General features: G+C 36.6%; 1 protein-coding gene across 5 annotated transcripts in view; it reads left to right on the forward strand.

Annotated features, from left to right (window-relative positions):
• Positions 1–18,178, forward strand: part of LNPEP (leucyl and cystinyl aminopeptidase) — an 89,585-nt gene that overhangs the window by 26,734 nt on the left and 44,673 nt on the right. For all 5 annotated transcript variants that reach the window (XR_004681032.1, XR_004681031.1, XR_004681029.1 and 2 more), the window contains exons 2-4: positions 9,690–10,530; positions 15,020–15,158; positions 16,390–16,521. Coding sequence is in view for 1 of the 5 variants with exons in the window: in XM_035014935.1 (XP_034870826.1) it covers positions 9,690–10,530; positions 15,020–15,158; positions 16,390–16,521 (1,112 nt within the window). In the remaining 4 variants the exon portion in view is untranslated. The remainder of the gene's footprint in view (positions 1–9,689; positions 10,531–15,019; positions 15,159–16,389; positions 16,522–18,178) is intronic.

Genomic DNA, 18,178 nt, shown 5'->3' on the forward strand with positions numbered 1-18,178 from the left:
TATATGGCCCATCTTGGTGACTGTTACATAGATATTCTGCAGTTGTTTGGTGTAATGTTCTATAAATGTCTTTTAGGCCAAATTAGTTGATAGTATTGCTTAGATATTCCGTGGCTTGTTTGTTGTCTACTTGTTTGATTAATTATGAAGAGAAAGATGATAGAATCTCCAATTATGGTTGTGGATGTTTCTGTTTCTTGAGTTTTATCATTTTCTGTTTTGAATTTTGAAGCTCCCTTATTAGGTACGTACATATTTAAGCTTGGTATCTTATCCTGATGAATTTCTTTTACCATCATAAAATTTTGTTCTAATTTGTTAATCTATTTGTGTCCCTAAATTTAAAAGGTATCTCTTATAGGCAGTGTGTAGTTGAGCCTTGCTTTTTTTAATCCAGTGTGATAATCTCTGTCCTTTAGTTGGAATGTTTACTCCATTTACAGTTAATGAAGTTATTTATGTGATTGTGTTTAAATCTACCATTTTGCCATTGTTTTTGTCCCTTTTGTTTTTGTTTCTGTTTCTTTTCTAATGCCCCCTTTTGGTTGAATTGGGTATTTTTTAATATTTCTTTTTTTTTTTTTTTTAAAGATTTTATTTATTTGAGAGAGAGAGCATGGCGGGGGGAGGATCAGAGGGAGAAGCAGACTCCCTGCTGAGCAGGGAGCTCAATGCGGGACTCGATCCTGGGACCCCAGGATCATGACCTCAGCTGAAGGAAGTCGCTTAACCAACTGAGCCATCTAGACACCCTCATTTTATTTTCTTTACTGACTTTTTAGCTATCCATCTTTTAAATGACATTTTTATTGAACACTCTAGGTTAATAATATGTACCCTTAACTTATTAAAGTCTTTTTATTGTGAATATTATGTCATTGAACATTTTACACCTGACACTTCTCTCTTCTTACTTTACACCTCCTACTTCTCACTGGACACTTATCATTTCCCCTTCTCAATTCACAAATATAATTTAATTCTTCTTATCCACCCTCTCTATTCTTTGTGCTCTTGTTGTCGTATTTTTATTTTTATATATGTTAAAAACTCACATATTATCTTGCTTTAAGCAGATAGCTTTAATATGCAGTCTTTTAAGGAAATTTTAAGAAGAATAAAGAACATAAACTTTTATTTTTAACAACTTACTCATCATTTCTAGTATTCTTTCCTTCCTGCACATCTGAGTTTCTGTCTGGTATCATTTCCCTCCAGCGTAAAGAACCTCCTTTATAGTATCTTAAAGTGCACATCTGCTTGAAATTAGTTCTGTCCACTTTTATTTATTTGAGAAGATCTTTATCTCATTTTTGAGGGATATTTTCACCAGATATAGAATTCTGAGTTGACAAATTTTTTTCTTGCAGCCCCTTAAAAATGTTGTTCTGTCATCTTCTGGCCCCCATTGTCATGATAAAAAGTTAGTGTTCTTTGTATTATTTTTTTCCTGTATGTAACATATTGTTTTTAGGCTTTTTAAAAGACTTTGTCTTTGGTTTTCAGCAGTTTGACTGTGATATAGCTAGATACAGTTTTCTTTGTATTTGTTGTTTTTGGAGTTTGATGAGCTTTTTGGATCTGGTAAATAGTGTTTTCATCAAACTTAATAAAATTTTAACTTTTGTGTCTTCAAATATTTTTTCTGCTTTATTTTCAGAATCTTTTGGGAATCCTATTACATGTGTTAGACAGTCTGATACTGTTCCACAATTTTCTGATGCTGTATTCATTTTTCTTCAATCCTTTTTTTCTTTGTTCCTCAAATTGGTAATTGCTAGTGATCTGTCAAGTTCATGGACTCTTTGTTCTGCCATCTCCGATCTACTATTAAGTCCGTTCAGTGACTTTTTCATTTTAATTATTGAACCTTTCAGTCCTAGAATTTCCTCCCCCCCCCATTTGATTCTTTTTTGTAGTTTCAATTTCTCTGCTGAGAGTCTCATCTGTTCATGTATTCTCCTTTGTTGTTATTGTTGTTTAACAACATTTTCCTTTATTTAAGACATATTTCAAATAGCAGCTCTGAAGTTTTTACTAAATGCAATATTTGGGCCAACTTAAAGTCAGTTTCTAATGACTTATTTTTTCTTATGGGTCCCATTTCTTGTTTTGTTGAATGTCTAGTAATGTTTTTATTATGTATTGAACAGTGTTGATACATTGTAGAGATGCTGACTTAAAAAAAAGTTTTCTTTGTAGAGTGGTGTTTGTTTTAGTAGCAGTTTAGTTACTGGCTGATGGCCCTATATAGGTTTGCTGGGGAATATCTGTGGAAAGCTGAAAGTTTTTTTCAGGCTCCTCTAACTTAGCACAACTCTGCCCCCAGACTCTTTTTGCTGTGTGGGTTTTTAGGGCTTGGTTTTAAACTTCGTTAATGTGGTCTGGAGTTGGTCTTATTCTAGGGTGTGCCTTTTCCCTTAAAGTGAAGTCTTTCTAGCATTTCAAAGTGATGTGCAGAGTGTTCATGAGTTCTCTTTATTCAGGTTGGGTTAGACAATGTTTCCCTATGCTGCTTGACCTAGTATATCTACTCCAAAGTAACCTTATTACAGCCACTCTTTTGTAAGCCTTATGTAGTTGTGCCCACCATTGATTAAGGACTCTCAGGGAACCCTATACAAACTTGTGTGGTCCCCACTCTGCACAGTTCTGTCCTCTCCAGTGTCCTGTCTCTGCCACCAGCCGTGCTCGGCTAGGACTCTAGCTTCCCATACTACAATTAGAAAGTTGTCCCAAGGCAGAGAAGCAAGCAAATTGTAAGCTCACATTATTGCTCGTTTATCCAGTAGCTAAAAATAGTTGCATCATTTTGTCCAGTTTAATAGTTGCTTACGAGAAGAAGAGAAGTCTGGTATCAGTTACCGTGTCATATTGGAAGTAGTCTCCCACGGCATTTTTATATGTGTTGAAGTGAACTTTAGAGGTAACTTGAAAGGCAAAATTACATTTTAGTCTCTTCTACAACTAAATAAAGTGAGCTTATGGTGCTTATAAACTGACCATTTCTGTCTGATCTTTCTGCCTCCCACCCCTAGTCTTCCATTCACTGCTGTCTTAGAGCTCTATTCACAAGAGAGGTGGGAGAGGGGAAGAAAAGAAAGACCCTACTCAGGTCATGCATCCTAGGTTGTGACCTTGGACCTGTCAACTGGAAAATTAAATGTGGTTTTTGAAAAAGCACTATGTAAAAGTAGGAATGCATACAGGACTTTCTGTGTTAGTATTTTATGACACTGCTTATGCTTTGAGGTGTAAGCAAACAGTGTGTGTCAGGGAAAGAGGCTGTTGAGAACATCTTTAAAACTTGTCCTCGGTTAGTGGAAGTGAGAAAATGCTCTCTGTAACTTAACAGGAACGCCGTGATTAATAGGAATAGGTTTTCTTTGAGTGTGTCTGTTGAGGAGGAGTGGGGTAATGTTTTGTCAGATCAGAACTATACGGAAAAATCACCGTTTTTGTTCTAGTTGTTTTCTTTCCTTTTTAAGATTAAACTTTAAAAAAAAATAAAATCTCTTTTTGTTGGTAGAGGATTGCTTATTGGGGAAGTAATTATTTGATAATTAGCCATCACTTCAGAAATTTTATGAAGTTTCCATTTGGCAATGATCTAGAAGATATAAAAGCTGCCTCATGCTTGAAGCTTCTAGCTCTTTTTAAATATGTCTGGGAGGCCTCTGAAGAAGCATAATTCTTTATTGTTAAGGCCCAATTTGAATATAGCAAGTTGCTATATTACCTAATTGAATATAGCAATCTTGCATCTGCCCAAAAAGCCTTGTTGAAATTAGGCCTATTCTTTTCAAGTTGTTTTGGCTTGTTGGTTTGAAAATACTCCCCATTTCATTTCATTTTCTCAGAAAATGTAATGGTAGTTTCAAGGGATTAAAGTTGTGGGAAGTTTTCTTGTTTTAATTTGAGTTGCTCATCATGTTGTTTGCCATAGCTTTACTTTTTGTTGTGTTTTCTAAATTGAATCCCTCTGTTAATCACTTTCTCTCTTGACAGCACCTTATGCATTTTCCCCTTAGCTTTTCACCACATCCTCTCTACATATTTAACCCCGAATTAACCCATCTGCTTTCTCTACTCTTTAAAAACTTTTTGGCATTTATTTTTTCATTTTTGTAATTGTGGTAAAATACACATAACCCGCTTTTTCTTCTTTTAGACTTGGGCTGGTAAGCACTGCTAAAGGCATTTATGGAGACTGGTAGTATGGCACATTCTGCCGGGTGTAGTGAACTTCTCAGCCATATTCTGTCCTTGCGTCATCCTTCCCTGGTCCTCTGCCATAGCTTCTGTCCTGTATTTTTCTCCTTAATCCCCTTATGCCTTCTCCACAAGTGCCTTTGAGCACATGGCCTTGATTCTTCCGTCGCAGAGAACATGGAGGCTGTCTGTGGTCACATCCTCAGCTTTTCATGTGCTTATACAGGTTTCTTCTCTGTCTTCACTTTCTGTCTCCCAGGATCAGAGGAGAAGTGTCTCGTTCCCATCAAGGCTACTGGAGTTTTTGTGATGTCTTCCTACCCCAGCATTTCCTCTCGTCTACTCCTTCACCTCCACATTTTGGCATTCATTACTTTTCCTTCATGCTTAAGTTGTTCCCATCTTAAACACGGACAAACAAAAAACAAAACAAAAGAACTTAACTCTTCTCTGTGCCATATTTTCTTTCTTGACCCTGTGTTTTTTTCTTGACACATCACTATGTACCTTGAAGGAAGAGTCTGCAGCTCTTGCCTTCCCATGTTAATTTTCCATTCTTTGGACTGTTTAAGTTAGGCTTTCATTCCTACTGTGCCCCTGAAGGTGCTTTATAAAAGTCACTGGTTCTCTGGTTGCCAGATCTAGTGGCCTCTCTAGGCCTCATTTTCTGTGACCTTTCTAAGACATTTAATGCTGATCACTTCCTTCATGAAAACTTCCTTTATTTTCTGAGATGCTACTGTCCTAATTTTCCTACCTGTGGTACATTCCTTCTTATTCTCCGTTTCTGCCCCTCTTCCTCTGCCCACCTTTTCAGTGCTGATGCTCTCTGACTTTTACCTCCCTTTCAGTAGTCTCACTCATCTGCATGGTTTTCATTTTGTATACCCAGGTGATTCTGAAATCTGAATCTTCCACGCAGATCCCTGTTTTGAATCCAGATCCACATGACCTAATCCTCTTAACAGTCCTATAAAATAGTTCTGTTTTCCACATTTATAGGTGAGGATATTGAGGTGAAGGAACGTTTGGTAACCGTTTGAGGTCAAGCAGTCAGTGGAAGAGGCAGGATTTGAACTTTCTAAAGTTAAGTCTTTAACTCTGTAACATGCTGTTAATCAAACATCTCCACCTGTCTATGTATTAAATATGTCGTGCCCTATAACAAATGCCATCCCCTAACTCCATTCTCATTATTGCTCCTCTTACACCCCCCCCCCAAAAAAAACAAGAGAGAGAATTTGAAAACCTATATTCTCAATCTCAATGAATGGCATTCTTTCTTCCAGTTATCCAAGCCAGAATGTATATCGGGAATTGACATAGACTTTCCTCCGTCACTCCATCTTACAGACTGTCTGGCCCAGGGGAGCCTCAGTTCCTGGGTATTCTCCCTTTTCAACGTGACTTGTAATCATTCCCTCCTTTTCACTTCTACTGCTGTCATAGTTGAGAACTTCATATCGACCTGGAGTGCCATGATAGTGACAATCCAACCCATTGCTTCCCATATTATCTGAGCTGAAGAATTGAGGTTTTTATTTTTTTTTGAATTTTTAATCTGTTGCAGAAGTTCTGTAGCATTTAAAAATATGAATTATTGGAAAACTGAAATGAAAAACAGACATGCAAACTATAAGCTCCATTTTTTAAATGATTAAATTTGATAGACATAAAATTATTGACAAATTGCTATAAGTTTTTAAATACTAATTGTCTACATATATCCTGTCACAGACTGATAACAGTTTGTGGATTGATCCACAGACAACATTGAGGGGCACCAGTTCATGGTATCTGATGAAAAGAAATGTCTTCAGTTTTCTTAGATTATTACCACATGGGCTTATGTTATTTAAAATGGAAACATTCAGGGTGCCTGGGTGGCTCAGTTGTTTGGGCGACTGCCTTTGGCTCAGGTCATGATCCCGGAGGCCTGGGATCAAGTCCTACATCGGGCTCCCTCCTCCGTGGGAAGCCTGCTTCTCCCTCTGACCCTACCCCCTCTTGTGCTCTCTCTCTCTCTCTCTCAAATAAATAAATAAAATCTTAAAAAAAATAAATAAAACGGAAACATTCAGTTAGGATGTTCTTTGCTTTTAGCTTATAGATAGCATGTATATGTGGATTTAAAAGGTTTTAGAAAATTTCCTCTTTCTGTAGGATCTCTTCTTTTAATATAAATAAATCCATTAGAGCAAGGGGTAATCATGTTGCTTTACAATTTAATGCTAAGATCAAAGTGTACCGATTTAAGAGTCCAAAGAAAAATTTTCTTAAATAGGTTGGAAGTACAGTCTTCGTGGGTTACCTATAACAAGAATGATTTCCCCTGGTTTGATATATTTAATTTGATGTTGTACACATATATAAAAGTTTGCCTCTAATGTGCAATAAATTATAGATGAGTCAATGTATTCTATTTCTGAAAGATTAAAATTCTACATAGGTATTAATCTGAATGGGTGATAAATAATAAAATTACGGTATTTGGATTTGGCAGACATCTGACTAAACCCTTATCAAAAGATTTGAAGTAAATGAAATGCAGACAGGTGATGCTAAAATGGTCAGATGGTAGAATACCACTTGCCTTAAATAAGGCATTGCTGAGGAGTCAAAACACACAAAACCAAAGTTCTAAGGGGATATGAATTCAAGAATGGGTATGCTCTAAGTAAACTGAAATTATACCTAGAATTAGTTTAGAAATTCATTAAATAAAAAAAAAACATACTGTGCAGACCTCCTTGTTGTCTACATCAGGTCTCACACAGAACAAAACAACATGGGCAAATGCTAAGAGAACATAATTTTCCTATATGAGGTAGTAAAAAAGGTCAGAAAAAGCCTTTTAGATATTTTGAAAAAGTAAATTAAGTAATTAATCTTCAGCACTGTGCCAGGATTAAATACTACCACAGAAAATTTCTAACCCATTAAGAGTTCATTAAGAATTAAAAAAATTTTTTAAGTTCAGTTACGGCAATATTTGCTCTGTTAAAGAAGTAAATGGCCCCCAGACACAGTTAACCATCAAAACAACTTTGTCATGAGAAGTAGGGGCACTATTGGATGTTTAGGAGATGAAATTCCTAAAGCAGGATGTTAAATCACTCTTCTTCCATTTGTAGGTCATTCACAGGAGATGGGAAGATGGCAGCTTGCTAAACCCACACCTAGAATGTGATCAAAAGTTTTATTCAAAGAAAACTTACAAAGTAGCATGGCTTGTATGAAAGTTCAGGATAGAGAGGAGGTAGGAAAAGGTAACCTCGTTGGGGTCTCTGTGCTCCCCAAAGCAGAAAGGGGTGACATGCAGTGAAAAGAAAATTTATTTATTTATTTATTTATTTTTAAAGATTTTATTTTATTTGAGAGAGAGAGAATGAGAGAGCACATGAGAGGGGGGAGGGTCAGAGGGAGAAGCAGACTCCCTGCCGAGTAGGGAGCCCGATGCGGGACTCGATCCAGGGACTCCAGGATCATGACCTGAGCCGAAGGCAGCCGCTTAACCAACTGAGCCACCCAGGCGCCCCAAGAAAATTTATTTTTTAAATGTAATAATAAAAAAGAGAAACAAAAAGAAAATAACTTTTCTTAATTTACATTGTAGCAAATTAACCTGAGTTATGGAATGACAGGTGTTCATCTGGTAGCCTGGGATGGAAGGGAGAAATGCTGACATTGCAGGCAAGGGCAACAGGGAGAATAGGCATGTGGAGGATAGCTTGCAACAGCAGTGTGTCTTGTTCTCGGAAGAGTAAGTAAGCATTTTGCGGTGGCCAGAGCACACCCAGGAATGGAGTGTCTATTGCCGGCTGGGATCTGACCATAGAGAAGGCTGAGACCGAGGCTTCTCAAGCAGATGTGCACATAAATCACCTGAGGATTTGTTAAAATTCAAATTCAGGAAAGGGACTTGAGAGTCTGCTCTTCTAAAAAGCTGCAGTGTGATGTGGATGCTCTGGTCCACAGACCATACTTCGTAGCAAGACTCAATTTTGTCCTAATATTTATTGATATTTTGTTTCATGGATTATGAGTTGCCACTGTTCAGCTTTTGTTGGATCACACAAAATACATGACATTTCTGTTAAGGTAGAGGTATTTAGTTATTAAATAATTTTATGTAAATTTTATTCTGATGATGGTAAAATAATACTCTTAGCAACTTCATTGCCAAGTACAAAATAAATAATTTAGGTATGAACTCCTACCCTTATTGAATTAGTTGAGTAGGATGATGCAGTATAATAATGGGAATAATCTAAAATTTGGAATTAGATTTTTAGACCTGGGCTTCAGTATTAGTTTTGTGTCAAAACAACTGTGACTTAATGAAGCTAAATTAACCCATTTCTCTTTTGTTTTCTCATGTCTGAAATAGTTATACTTGCCATTTTATAGAATTGTTGTGAGGGTTAGAAATGATAATGTATGGAGTACCTTGTAGAGAAAGGTTAATGGAGGTTTCAATTACCGAATTTTTGAGATCCCTGAAAAGCTAAATATCTACTATTCTTAAATGAAGAACATTGAGTGATCTTATCTTAGGAATGATTGATCTATATGTGATTTATTTACCCTTTTTACTTTTTTTTTTTCTCATTGATTTTTGGCAAGTAATGTTGTTCTTTGTAGTTTATAAAAGCTCTCACTACTACCCTAACTCAAGATCCACTTATGGTATATAATATGGTTGTTACAGAGAGGAATATGTTGTATTTCTGAATGCCCTGGAAGCATGAAATAATAGGTTGGATTGTAGTTGTATCTGGTTTTTAGAGTTCTTTTGCCTTATTTTTAAATGATTTCTTGATTATGGAAATTTTCTATATAATTTGCCATTTTCAGTTTGCCATGGAATAGGAACATCCCCCTTTCGGAGCTAAAAAAAATAGCCCAGCCTATTGCTTAACTATCATTCAAGCCTATAAATGGACACACCAGTTTGTGTTCCTCTGTAGGGAAAACTGGACTCAGCAAAGAGAACCACAAGTGCTTTAGAAGCAGGTTTGAGGCCTTTTAGGCAAGAATTCCAGTGGTTCTGGTGACCAGACTCCAGAAGGGGTACATAGACTGTGGGTGGGCACATTTCTGATCTATGAGGACAGGCACAGCAGTTCTAAAGCCAGGCCCTCTACGGGTCTCTAAAGCTCAAGACAAGGGCCCAGGTTGTTAGGGGGAGTGTATTAGGGAAATTAATATTTAGTCTCCACTGCCTTTTTTTCATACTAGCTCATTTATTTAGCTTTCTTGTTTCATGACTGTGGTATACTTTTATTTATGCTTGAGTTTTTAATGGATGACACAAGAAAATTATAAGCACCTTATTTAATTCAGTAGCTCTGAGATGGAAATAAGTCTTAGTGATAAAAAAAATTCTTAGATTAAATGTGGTTTTGCTAGTAGGCATTTTATTATGAAATTTTTTTTCTAACTCTGTGCCTTGTCCTTATGTTTTGGTTGTTTAGATCTGCTTCAGCTCCCCAGGAATATGATTGAAAACAGCATGTTTGAGGAAGAACCAGATGTGGTAGATTTAGCCAAAGAGCCCTGTTTACATCCTCTAGAGCCTGATGAGGTGGAATATGAGCCCCGGGGTTCAAGACTGCTGGTGCGGGGTCTTGGTGAGCATGAGATGGATGAGGATGAAGAGGATTATGAGTCATCTGCAAAACTGCTGGGCATGTCCTTCATGAACAGAAGCTCAGGCCTTCGGAACAGTGCAACCGGCTATAGGCCAAGCCCAGATGGGACTTGTTCTGTACCGTCTGTGAGGACCATGGCGGTCTGTGTTTTTCTTATTGTGGTTGCTGTTTCTATAATCATGGTGATTTATCTACTACCCAGATGTACCTTTACCAAAGAAGGCTGCCATAAAAAAAACCAATCAATGGGACTAATTCAGCCACTTGCAACAAATGGAAAGTTGTTTCCGTGGGCACAAGTCAGGCTTCCCACCGCCATTATGCCACTACGCTATGAACTTAACCTACACCCAAACCTAACCTCGATGACATTCAAGGGTTCTGTGACCATTTCACTTCAGGCTCTTCAGGCCACGTGGAATATCATTCTTCACAGTACAGGCCATAATATTTCGAGAGTGACCTTCATGTCAGCAGTTTCAAGCCAAGAAAAACAAGTTGAGGTCTTGGAATACCCATTTCATGAACAAATTGCCATTGTTGCCCCTGAAACCCTTCTTGAAGGACACAATTATACCTTGAAGATAGAGTATTCGGCGAATATATCTAGTTCTTACTATGGGCTTTATGGAATCTCCTACAGAGGTGAAAGTAATGAGAAAAAGTATGTAGCCTTCCTAAATGATTCTACTTCTTTGCTCTGTGATGACTTACTAAAGGATTCCTTTGCCCACACGAGAGACATTAACTGGAATTTTTTTTTTTTTTTTAAATTTAGGAGGTTATGTGCAAAATAGTAGAATGGTGACTTGGAAAGAATATACTATTTCTCTCTTAGTCAAAGCCTTTAACAACTATCATGCTCATATATGTCATATATCATATGTTGTGGTGGGAGTTAACCATGCCGATGGAAGGAAATGGATAAAGATTATATCAGTTATAGTCTCTAGCACAAAATCTTAAGTTATTTTGAGCTTTTCATATCCTGGTGAATCTAGTTTTCAGTCACCTCACAAGATCTCAATGGGATGCAAAGAAAAGTATGGATTATTTTTTAAGACCTATTTTCCTAATGTGCAGAGCTTTTAAGAGGTGCTTAGTGAGATGGAGAAAGAGGGCAGGAAGAACTGTTGTATGCTTACATACATCATTTTTAGTGTCCTTAATATTTGCTTTTCATTAAAAAAGTCACTCTGTTTTGGATTTCTGATGGAAATTTTTAAAAAATCTAGGAGAGACTTAATTTGGTTTTAAAAAATGGTGATTCAAAACATAAAAGTATTCAGCTCCCTATTTAGACTGTGTATTTTGCACTTTAATCTTAGTATTCATAGTATATAGTTCCAATTTCTGGAAAGATGCAGTGCACACTTCATACAGGTTATTCTTAAGTAGCAATAATGTCATTTCTCTTATGTATATGAAGTCCTTTATTAGATCTGTTTAATTTGATTGGCGCATCCTGTCATATTACTTTGTAAGCCAGTTTGTGAATTACTGATGCTGGCCATTTGGCAAATGTATGTTGGTGTATTGAGAAAAATAGAAATGAATATTTTAAATCTATCTTAAAGAAATGGTTTGATGCTTCTCAAATGGAGAAAGACAAAGCAAGATCTATATACCTATTCAGATAAGTAATTTTTCTCTTTGCCTTTATCTAAAAAAAAAAAAAAAAAAGATGGCATGCTGGCACTTGTGTGAGATCTGATATTAAAAACAAATTTATGATTGTGAGATGTGGGGGTGGGCACTGCCAGAGGTGAATGTGACCCAGGACAGGCTCACACCCATTTCCTTTGTGGGTCAATGTTTCTTTCCTTTTTACTTTCACTCTGCTCTAAAACTAGAACTTTACCTGTTCAAATGTCTCTATTAACAAGGTAAAACTGCACTGTAATACAGTAAACAGGATCCAAAAAAAAAAAGCAAATTTATAATTATGGCAGCTCATGGCTTCTTGGCTTTATTTCTCTCTTTATAATCTTCATCATCTCTAGGAACTACAGGATATACATAAAAACAGTGCAGACAAACCTTGAAGACAAATCCAGTAGTCATCTCTTCCAATCAGATTATTGCCCTTGGAGTCCCTTGGGCCTACTACTATATAATGGAAGGAATAAATGTATGGTAGAGAAAGGTGATTTTGGGTACTTGTTGACTCTTGCCATGGGCTAGATCAAGTTATGGAAAATACTATAAGTATAGAGAAGACAATTCCTTAAAAATAAGAAATAGAATATTGTTTAAAAAGTGTTTTTAAATCTATTAAAACAAGTTAGTGTGTGAAATTCTGCTGTTAAAAAAGTATATAAATCTGTTAATCTGCCTGCTTCAGTAAAATGAATGCCCCACATGGTTGTATATCTTGATGAAAGATAAAAGTTGAGAAGATTATTTATACCTTTCAAGATATCTGAAAACTGTAATTCAAAACAATTTTTTTGGTCTCTCTCCAACTTTTAATTTTGTGTAGTTCTATTAGAGAAATTTTTTGTATCTCCCCTCCGAAATGAAATAAGAATAACTATTTAAACAAGTAGATAAAATAATTAAGGGATATGTTCCTTATTGATGGGAAAATCAGAGTATATGTAAATGTCAAACATGTATTTGTGTTCAGGGAACTTTACTGATGTCATCTAAGATGTGGAGATGGTCAGTGAGCCTGGAGTTCAGTCTAGAAGGTGTTGATGATATACTTAAGGTTCTAGATAATAAACTGATACTAAAAGAACTAGTTAACAAATTTAGGATGGGGATGTGTTTTATTTCTTTGTCCTTCAGTTTTTCAGTGTCTTTATCTTGAACTCCTCAAGCGTCTTCTTAACTGGTCTGGCTCCAATCTTGCCACTGCCTTCCCCTCCTCTTGCCACCATCTTCCACACAGTTGCCAGACGCATATTTCTAGAAGTACACATCTAACCACGTTGGTCTAAGATCCTTCAGCACTTCCTCTTTTCTAACAGGATTTAGTTCAAGATTCTTCCAGATCTGGCCTTTGTTTTATCTCCTATCCCTCACCTGCCATAATGAACTTCCTGTGCACTCTCCTGAATTCCAGTGATAATAATAACCCATATTTACTGAAAACTGAAGTGCTAGAAACTCTTCCAAGCACTTTCTGTGTTTAGTCTTTCATCCTGTCAAACCCATTAAGGGGTGGATATTAATATTTTATTCATTTTACAGGTAAGGAAGCAGGCACATAAAGCAACTCATCTAACATCTTACGGCTAGCAAGTAGCAGAGGGTGACCTCAGAGTCATTTTAACTAGAGGCTCCATTCTTAACCACTAAGATGTACTGCTTCCCTAGTTCACACCACTTTTTCATTTACCCATTTTTACTCCCAGTGGTTAGAATTCTCTTACATGACCCCAGGGTGATTCATAATTGTCTTCAGCTCTATTGGAGGTAGTGCTCAAAGTGCAGCTAGTATTTCTGAAAGCAAAGGAAGTCACTAATGAACATAACATAATAAAATAAAATTAAAAAAAAGAAAGAAGCTTCAGGGTGTTCAGCACAGATAGGATAGATTATAAGTATCCTCAAGTAGCAACCTTCTCAAAAAGACTTTTATGTAAGATAGTTATTATTGCATCCCTTTGAACAGTAATTTAAGATTTTCTTTGTCTCAGAACATTATTATCCAATTTTTATCTAATAAAGCAGTGGTCTAAGTAGACTATATGCATATTACAGATATCATTAAACTTTATGCCCTGGTCACTTGTGGCCCTCTTCCATAATTTTCTGTTAACTAGGTAAGAATTTGAGAGTGGAGTGAAGAAATTGAGTATTAGCAACATAATATGTTTCAATTGTTTCGTGTATGTTGATAGCTATCTTTTGTGATAAGGGTCTGCCCAAACAATTACTTGGGCAGGCCCTTATCAGGACAAAAGCACAGTAATTTTAAGTGTGAATAAAGAGTTATGACTATCTAGCACTGATAATAAACATCTATGTTGGACTTTGTGGCATACAAGTAGCTTTTATTTTGAATAGCCTTATTTGATTCTAACAAAAACCCCAATTTTTTGGTAGAGGATCCTACCTCAATCCTAATTTAATGAAAGGAAAGTAAGGTGTATGTTACTGATTTGCCTGAAGTCACATGGCTGGTAAAGTGCAGGGTTTGGGTCTTCTTACTCTAAGTCCCACACTGTTTTCTGTGTATCTTTTAAAAGTGGAAACTAACCTGTAAGCAGCAAGGCCATCATGTCCAGAGGGGTGATTGTAGATGTGCCATATTGACTAGTAACTGAAATATGCACAACAAGGCCACATGTGCCCTGATTATTCTGTGGCCATGTTTGGATGATTTCCCAAATGCAGATCTGTTTTATTCCTCTGCTTTAATTGAAAATCTGATTTTCTCCTCTTTTTCTTTTTATGCTTTTCTCCCAACATTTAATTGAGGACTTTCGTATGAGTTAAAGTCTCACGTGCTGTTGCTGTGCTGTAGGAAAGGGAGGAGATTTTTTATTCATTTCTGAAGATTGTAAAGGAAACCATCATACTACAGAGCGCCTAGGGTTTTGTTTTTTGTTTTCTGTTTTTTTTTTAGTCTTCATGAAAGTGTAAGTAGTAAGTTTAAGGTTTAGTGTTGTGAAGCCAGAGTCTGTGTAAATGATTAATGGCAATTAATGACCACCCTTCATACTGATCTCCATCTGAAACCTTTTTAAGACCTCAGTGGCCTGCCATAGGCTACCTTGTAGCTTCAACTCCAGCCATCTTGGACAGCCACCTCCAGTCCCTGAGTATCACATTGCTCTGTTTTTCCTTGTGCTTCCCACTCTTTCTACAGTGTACTTCCTACCCTCCTCTACCTTTTCAAATATTCCTCATTTTTTAAGACTCTCTTCAAATTTTGTGACCAGTTTCCATACAGCATCTCAACTACCACTCAGAATTTGTTTCCTGCCCTTTGTTTCCACTGCTTTATTTTCAATATTAATGACATGGTTTGCAGCCCGACAGGTTTCTGTTCATCATATAACCTATGCCTCTTCCAGTTGACTGCAGATCCTTTAATGACTGGGTTTGTACCAGGTTTCTCTTAGTATCCCTAGTACTTGGCAAGGTGCCTTCAATAGTAGGTGCTCAATAACTGTTGGATGAATTTGCGTTTGTTTTAGGTACTTTGCAGCAACTCAGTTTGAACCCCTGGCAGCAAGATCTGCTTTTCCTTGTTTCGATGAACCAGGATTTAAAGCCACATTTATCATCAGGATCATAAGGGATGAGCAATATACTGCTTTATCAAATATGCCTAAGGTACTGTTCTGTTCCTTAATGTAAAATCTTTGAGTGGATCTCTTTCTTTGTAATGAATACTTGAATTCCTCTTTGTGATACTGTTGAGAATGATTAAAATCATATACATTCTTATTCTTTCTTAAAATACTTAAATAAAAGTTAAAATATATGTTGGAATTAATTGAGAAGTCAGCCCAAGGAGCAGTTGAAGAAAGAGGAAGACCTGCTAGATGTGGAATGTGTGGGCAGGAAATGTGAAGTATGTGTTATATATTAAAGTTGTATGAGTAATAATACTGTATGAACTAGTACTAAAGATCACAGTGGTATTTTCAGAGATGTGGCGAATTTGCTAATCTAAATAGTGATATAATGATAGTGTTGAATCATGATTGACCTTGGTGTTTTATTGGTTATTGAAAAATCTATATTGTAATGTGGAGGTTTAACAAGAGCATGTACCTCTTTCTTGGATGTAAATTTGGTGTGGGAGGCAGTGGGGATGAAACCAAGAAGAGGAGAGGAGCAGCCACATCTAACAGACTATGGAGTCCACCTTTGTAGGTAGGAGATGATGTGATCTATCCCTCAAGGGGACATCACTTCAGCAGCTCCACTCCTAGCCATACTCTTCATCTTCCTTTAAAAGAAGTGAGATGCCTACTTGCCTAGTCTCCCAAAACATATCTTAATTCACGGTCAGAAAATCTCGCAAGGTTGCCTGCATTCTCTCATCTTGTCTCTACTGCATACTTCTCTAGTGACTTGCCACCTTTGATTCCGCTAAGCCTTCTTAAGGTCATCTACCTGGCACTTTAAAAAGCTCTTCCAGATCTTTCAGAGGGATATCCCAACTGTAGCTCCCTCTTCTGAAATTGTAGCAGTAGAGTGGAGCACTCCTATGTCATAAGGAAGGATTTTGGTTTTGGTGGTATTTTAAAGGGGAAAAACAGAACCACTGATATTCACTATTTCTAAGTTACATTTATTTAAAATGGATCTTTTGAAACTAAAAATTCCTTAAAGATTTTCACTATACTCAGTATATTTTCATGATGAGGCACGATGGGACAGGTTGAGAGTAAGGGCCATGCTCTGTTGAGAGTAAGAGTCATGCTCTCTTGTGCTGAGAGATTAAAATATGCCAATATCTTCACTACTCGTTTCCTGTTTGAATTTTCAATTTCTTAGTTTGTTACTGTCATTTATTCCCATAGTTACCTAGTTATCTTTTCCCCTTTGCTTGTAGAATTCATCAGTCATCATGGAAGATGGACTTGTTCAGGATGAGTTTTCCGAGAGTGTGAAAATGAGCACTTACCTTGTTGCATTCATTGTTGGGGAGATGAAGAACCTGAGTCAGGATGTAAATGGAACCCTGGTATGTTGTTGTAGTAATTGTCTTGAAAGCCTGTTTCCTAAGAGGTTAAGAGGAATTCTTTAATGATTTCTGATAACTGCTTTATGAAGGAAAATAAGCTTTTTAAAAAAATTTTTAATTTAAATTCAATTAATTAACATATAATGTATTATTTGTTTCAGGGTACAGGTCTGTGATTCATCAGTCTTATATATTACCCGGTGCTCATTACAACACATACCCTCCCCAGTGTCCATCACCCAGTTACCCCATCCCTCCCCAGCCCTCCCCTCCAGCAACCCTCAGTTTGTTTCCTATGATTTAAAGTCTCTTAGGGTTTGTCTCCCTGGTTTCATCTTGTTTCATTTTTTCCTCTCTTACCCTATGGTCCTCTGCCTTGTTTCTTAAATTCTACATAGGAAAGTAAGCTTTAGATCACAACTCTGACTAGTGATTACCATATTGGATATCAATGAGATATCACCTCACAACTGTTAAAATGACTGCCATTAAAAAGGTGAGAGTTAGCAAATGCTGGCGAAGATGTGGAGAAAAGGGGAACCCTTGTGCACTGTTGGTGGAATGTAAATTGATAAAGCCACTATAGAAAGCAGTGTGGAGGTTCCTCAAAAAATTAAAAATAGAACTACCATATGATCCAGCAATCCCACTTCTGGGTATACATCCAAAGGGAATGTAATCAGGATCTCAAAGAGATATCTACACCCTGTCTATTGTAGGATTATTCACAATAGCCAAGATATGGAAACAACCAAAATGTCTGTCTGCAGATGAATGGATAAAAAAGGTGTGGTAAACGTACTATGGATTATTATTTAGCCATGAGAAAGAAGGAAATCCTTCCATTTGCAACAACATGGATGGACCTAGAGGGCATTATGTTAAATGACATAAATAACATAAGTTAAAAGACAGAGACTGTATATATTATCTCACTTATATGAGGAATCTAAGAAAGCTGAACTCTTAGAGACTAGAATGGTGGTTTCCAGGGTCTGAGTGGTGGGGGGAAATAGGAAAATGTTGGTCCAAGGGTACAAACTTCCAGTTCTAAGTTTGGGATCTAATGTACAGCGTGGTGATTGTAGTTAGGAATACTGCGTTACATGCTTGAAAGCTGCTGAGAGACTAGATCTTAAAAGTTCTTATCACAAAAAAGAATTGGTAATTATGTGAGGTGATGGAGATGTCTTAACTAATACTACTGTGGTAATCATTTCACGATATAAAAGTGTATCAAAACAACACACTGCACACCTTAAACTTTCACAATGTTATATGTTAATTTTATCGGTAAAGTTGTAAAAAATTAAATTAAATTTAAAATTCACTTCCTCAAGTCTCAGTAGCACATTTCTAGTGTTCTTGTGACTAGTGGTTACCATATTGGATATCATGGATATTGAACATTCCCATCAATGCAGAAAATTTTATGAGACCACACTAAATCTTAAACATTGTGCAGACTTAAGAGATAGTGTTCAAATGTAGTTAGAAGAGACACTTCAGGTTATCAAAGTTAATTTAATCTTCCTTTTTTAAAAAGCAAGTCCGGATTGAGTTTCCTTAGAATAATGAGTAAGATTGTCTTGTCTTGTGTTCTATAATTTGTAAAAACTGATAATTTGTTCTAATTAGACTCCTCTGTTTTTCTTTG

This window comes from Mirounga leonina, unplaced genomic scaffold, assembly GCF_011800145.1.
Source record: "Mirounga leonina isolate KUSES-001 unplaced genomic scaffold, KU_Mleo_1.0 Mir_168, whole genome shotgun sequence".
In the NCBI taxonomy this organism is placed as follows: Eukaryota; Metazoa; Chordata; class Mammalia; order Carnivora; family Phocidae; genus Mirounga; species Mirounga leonina.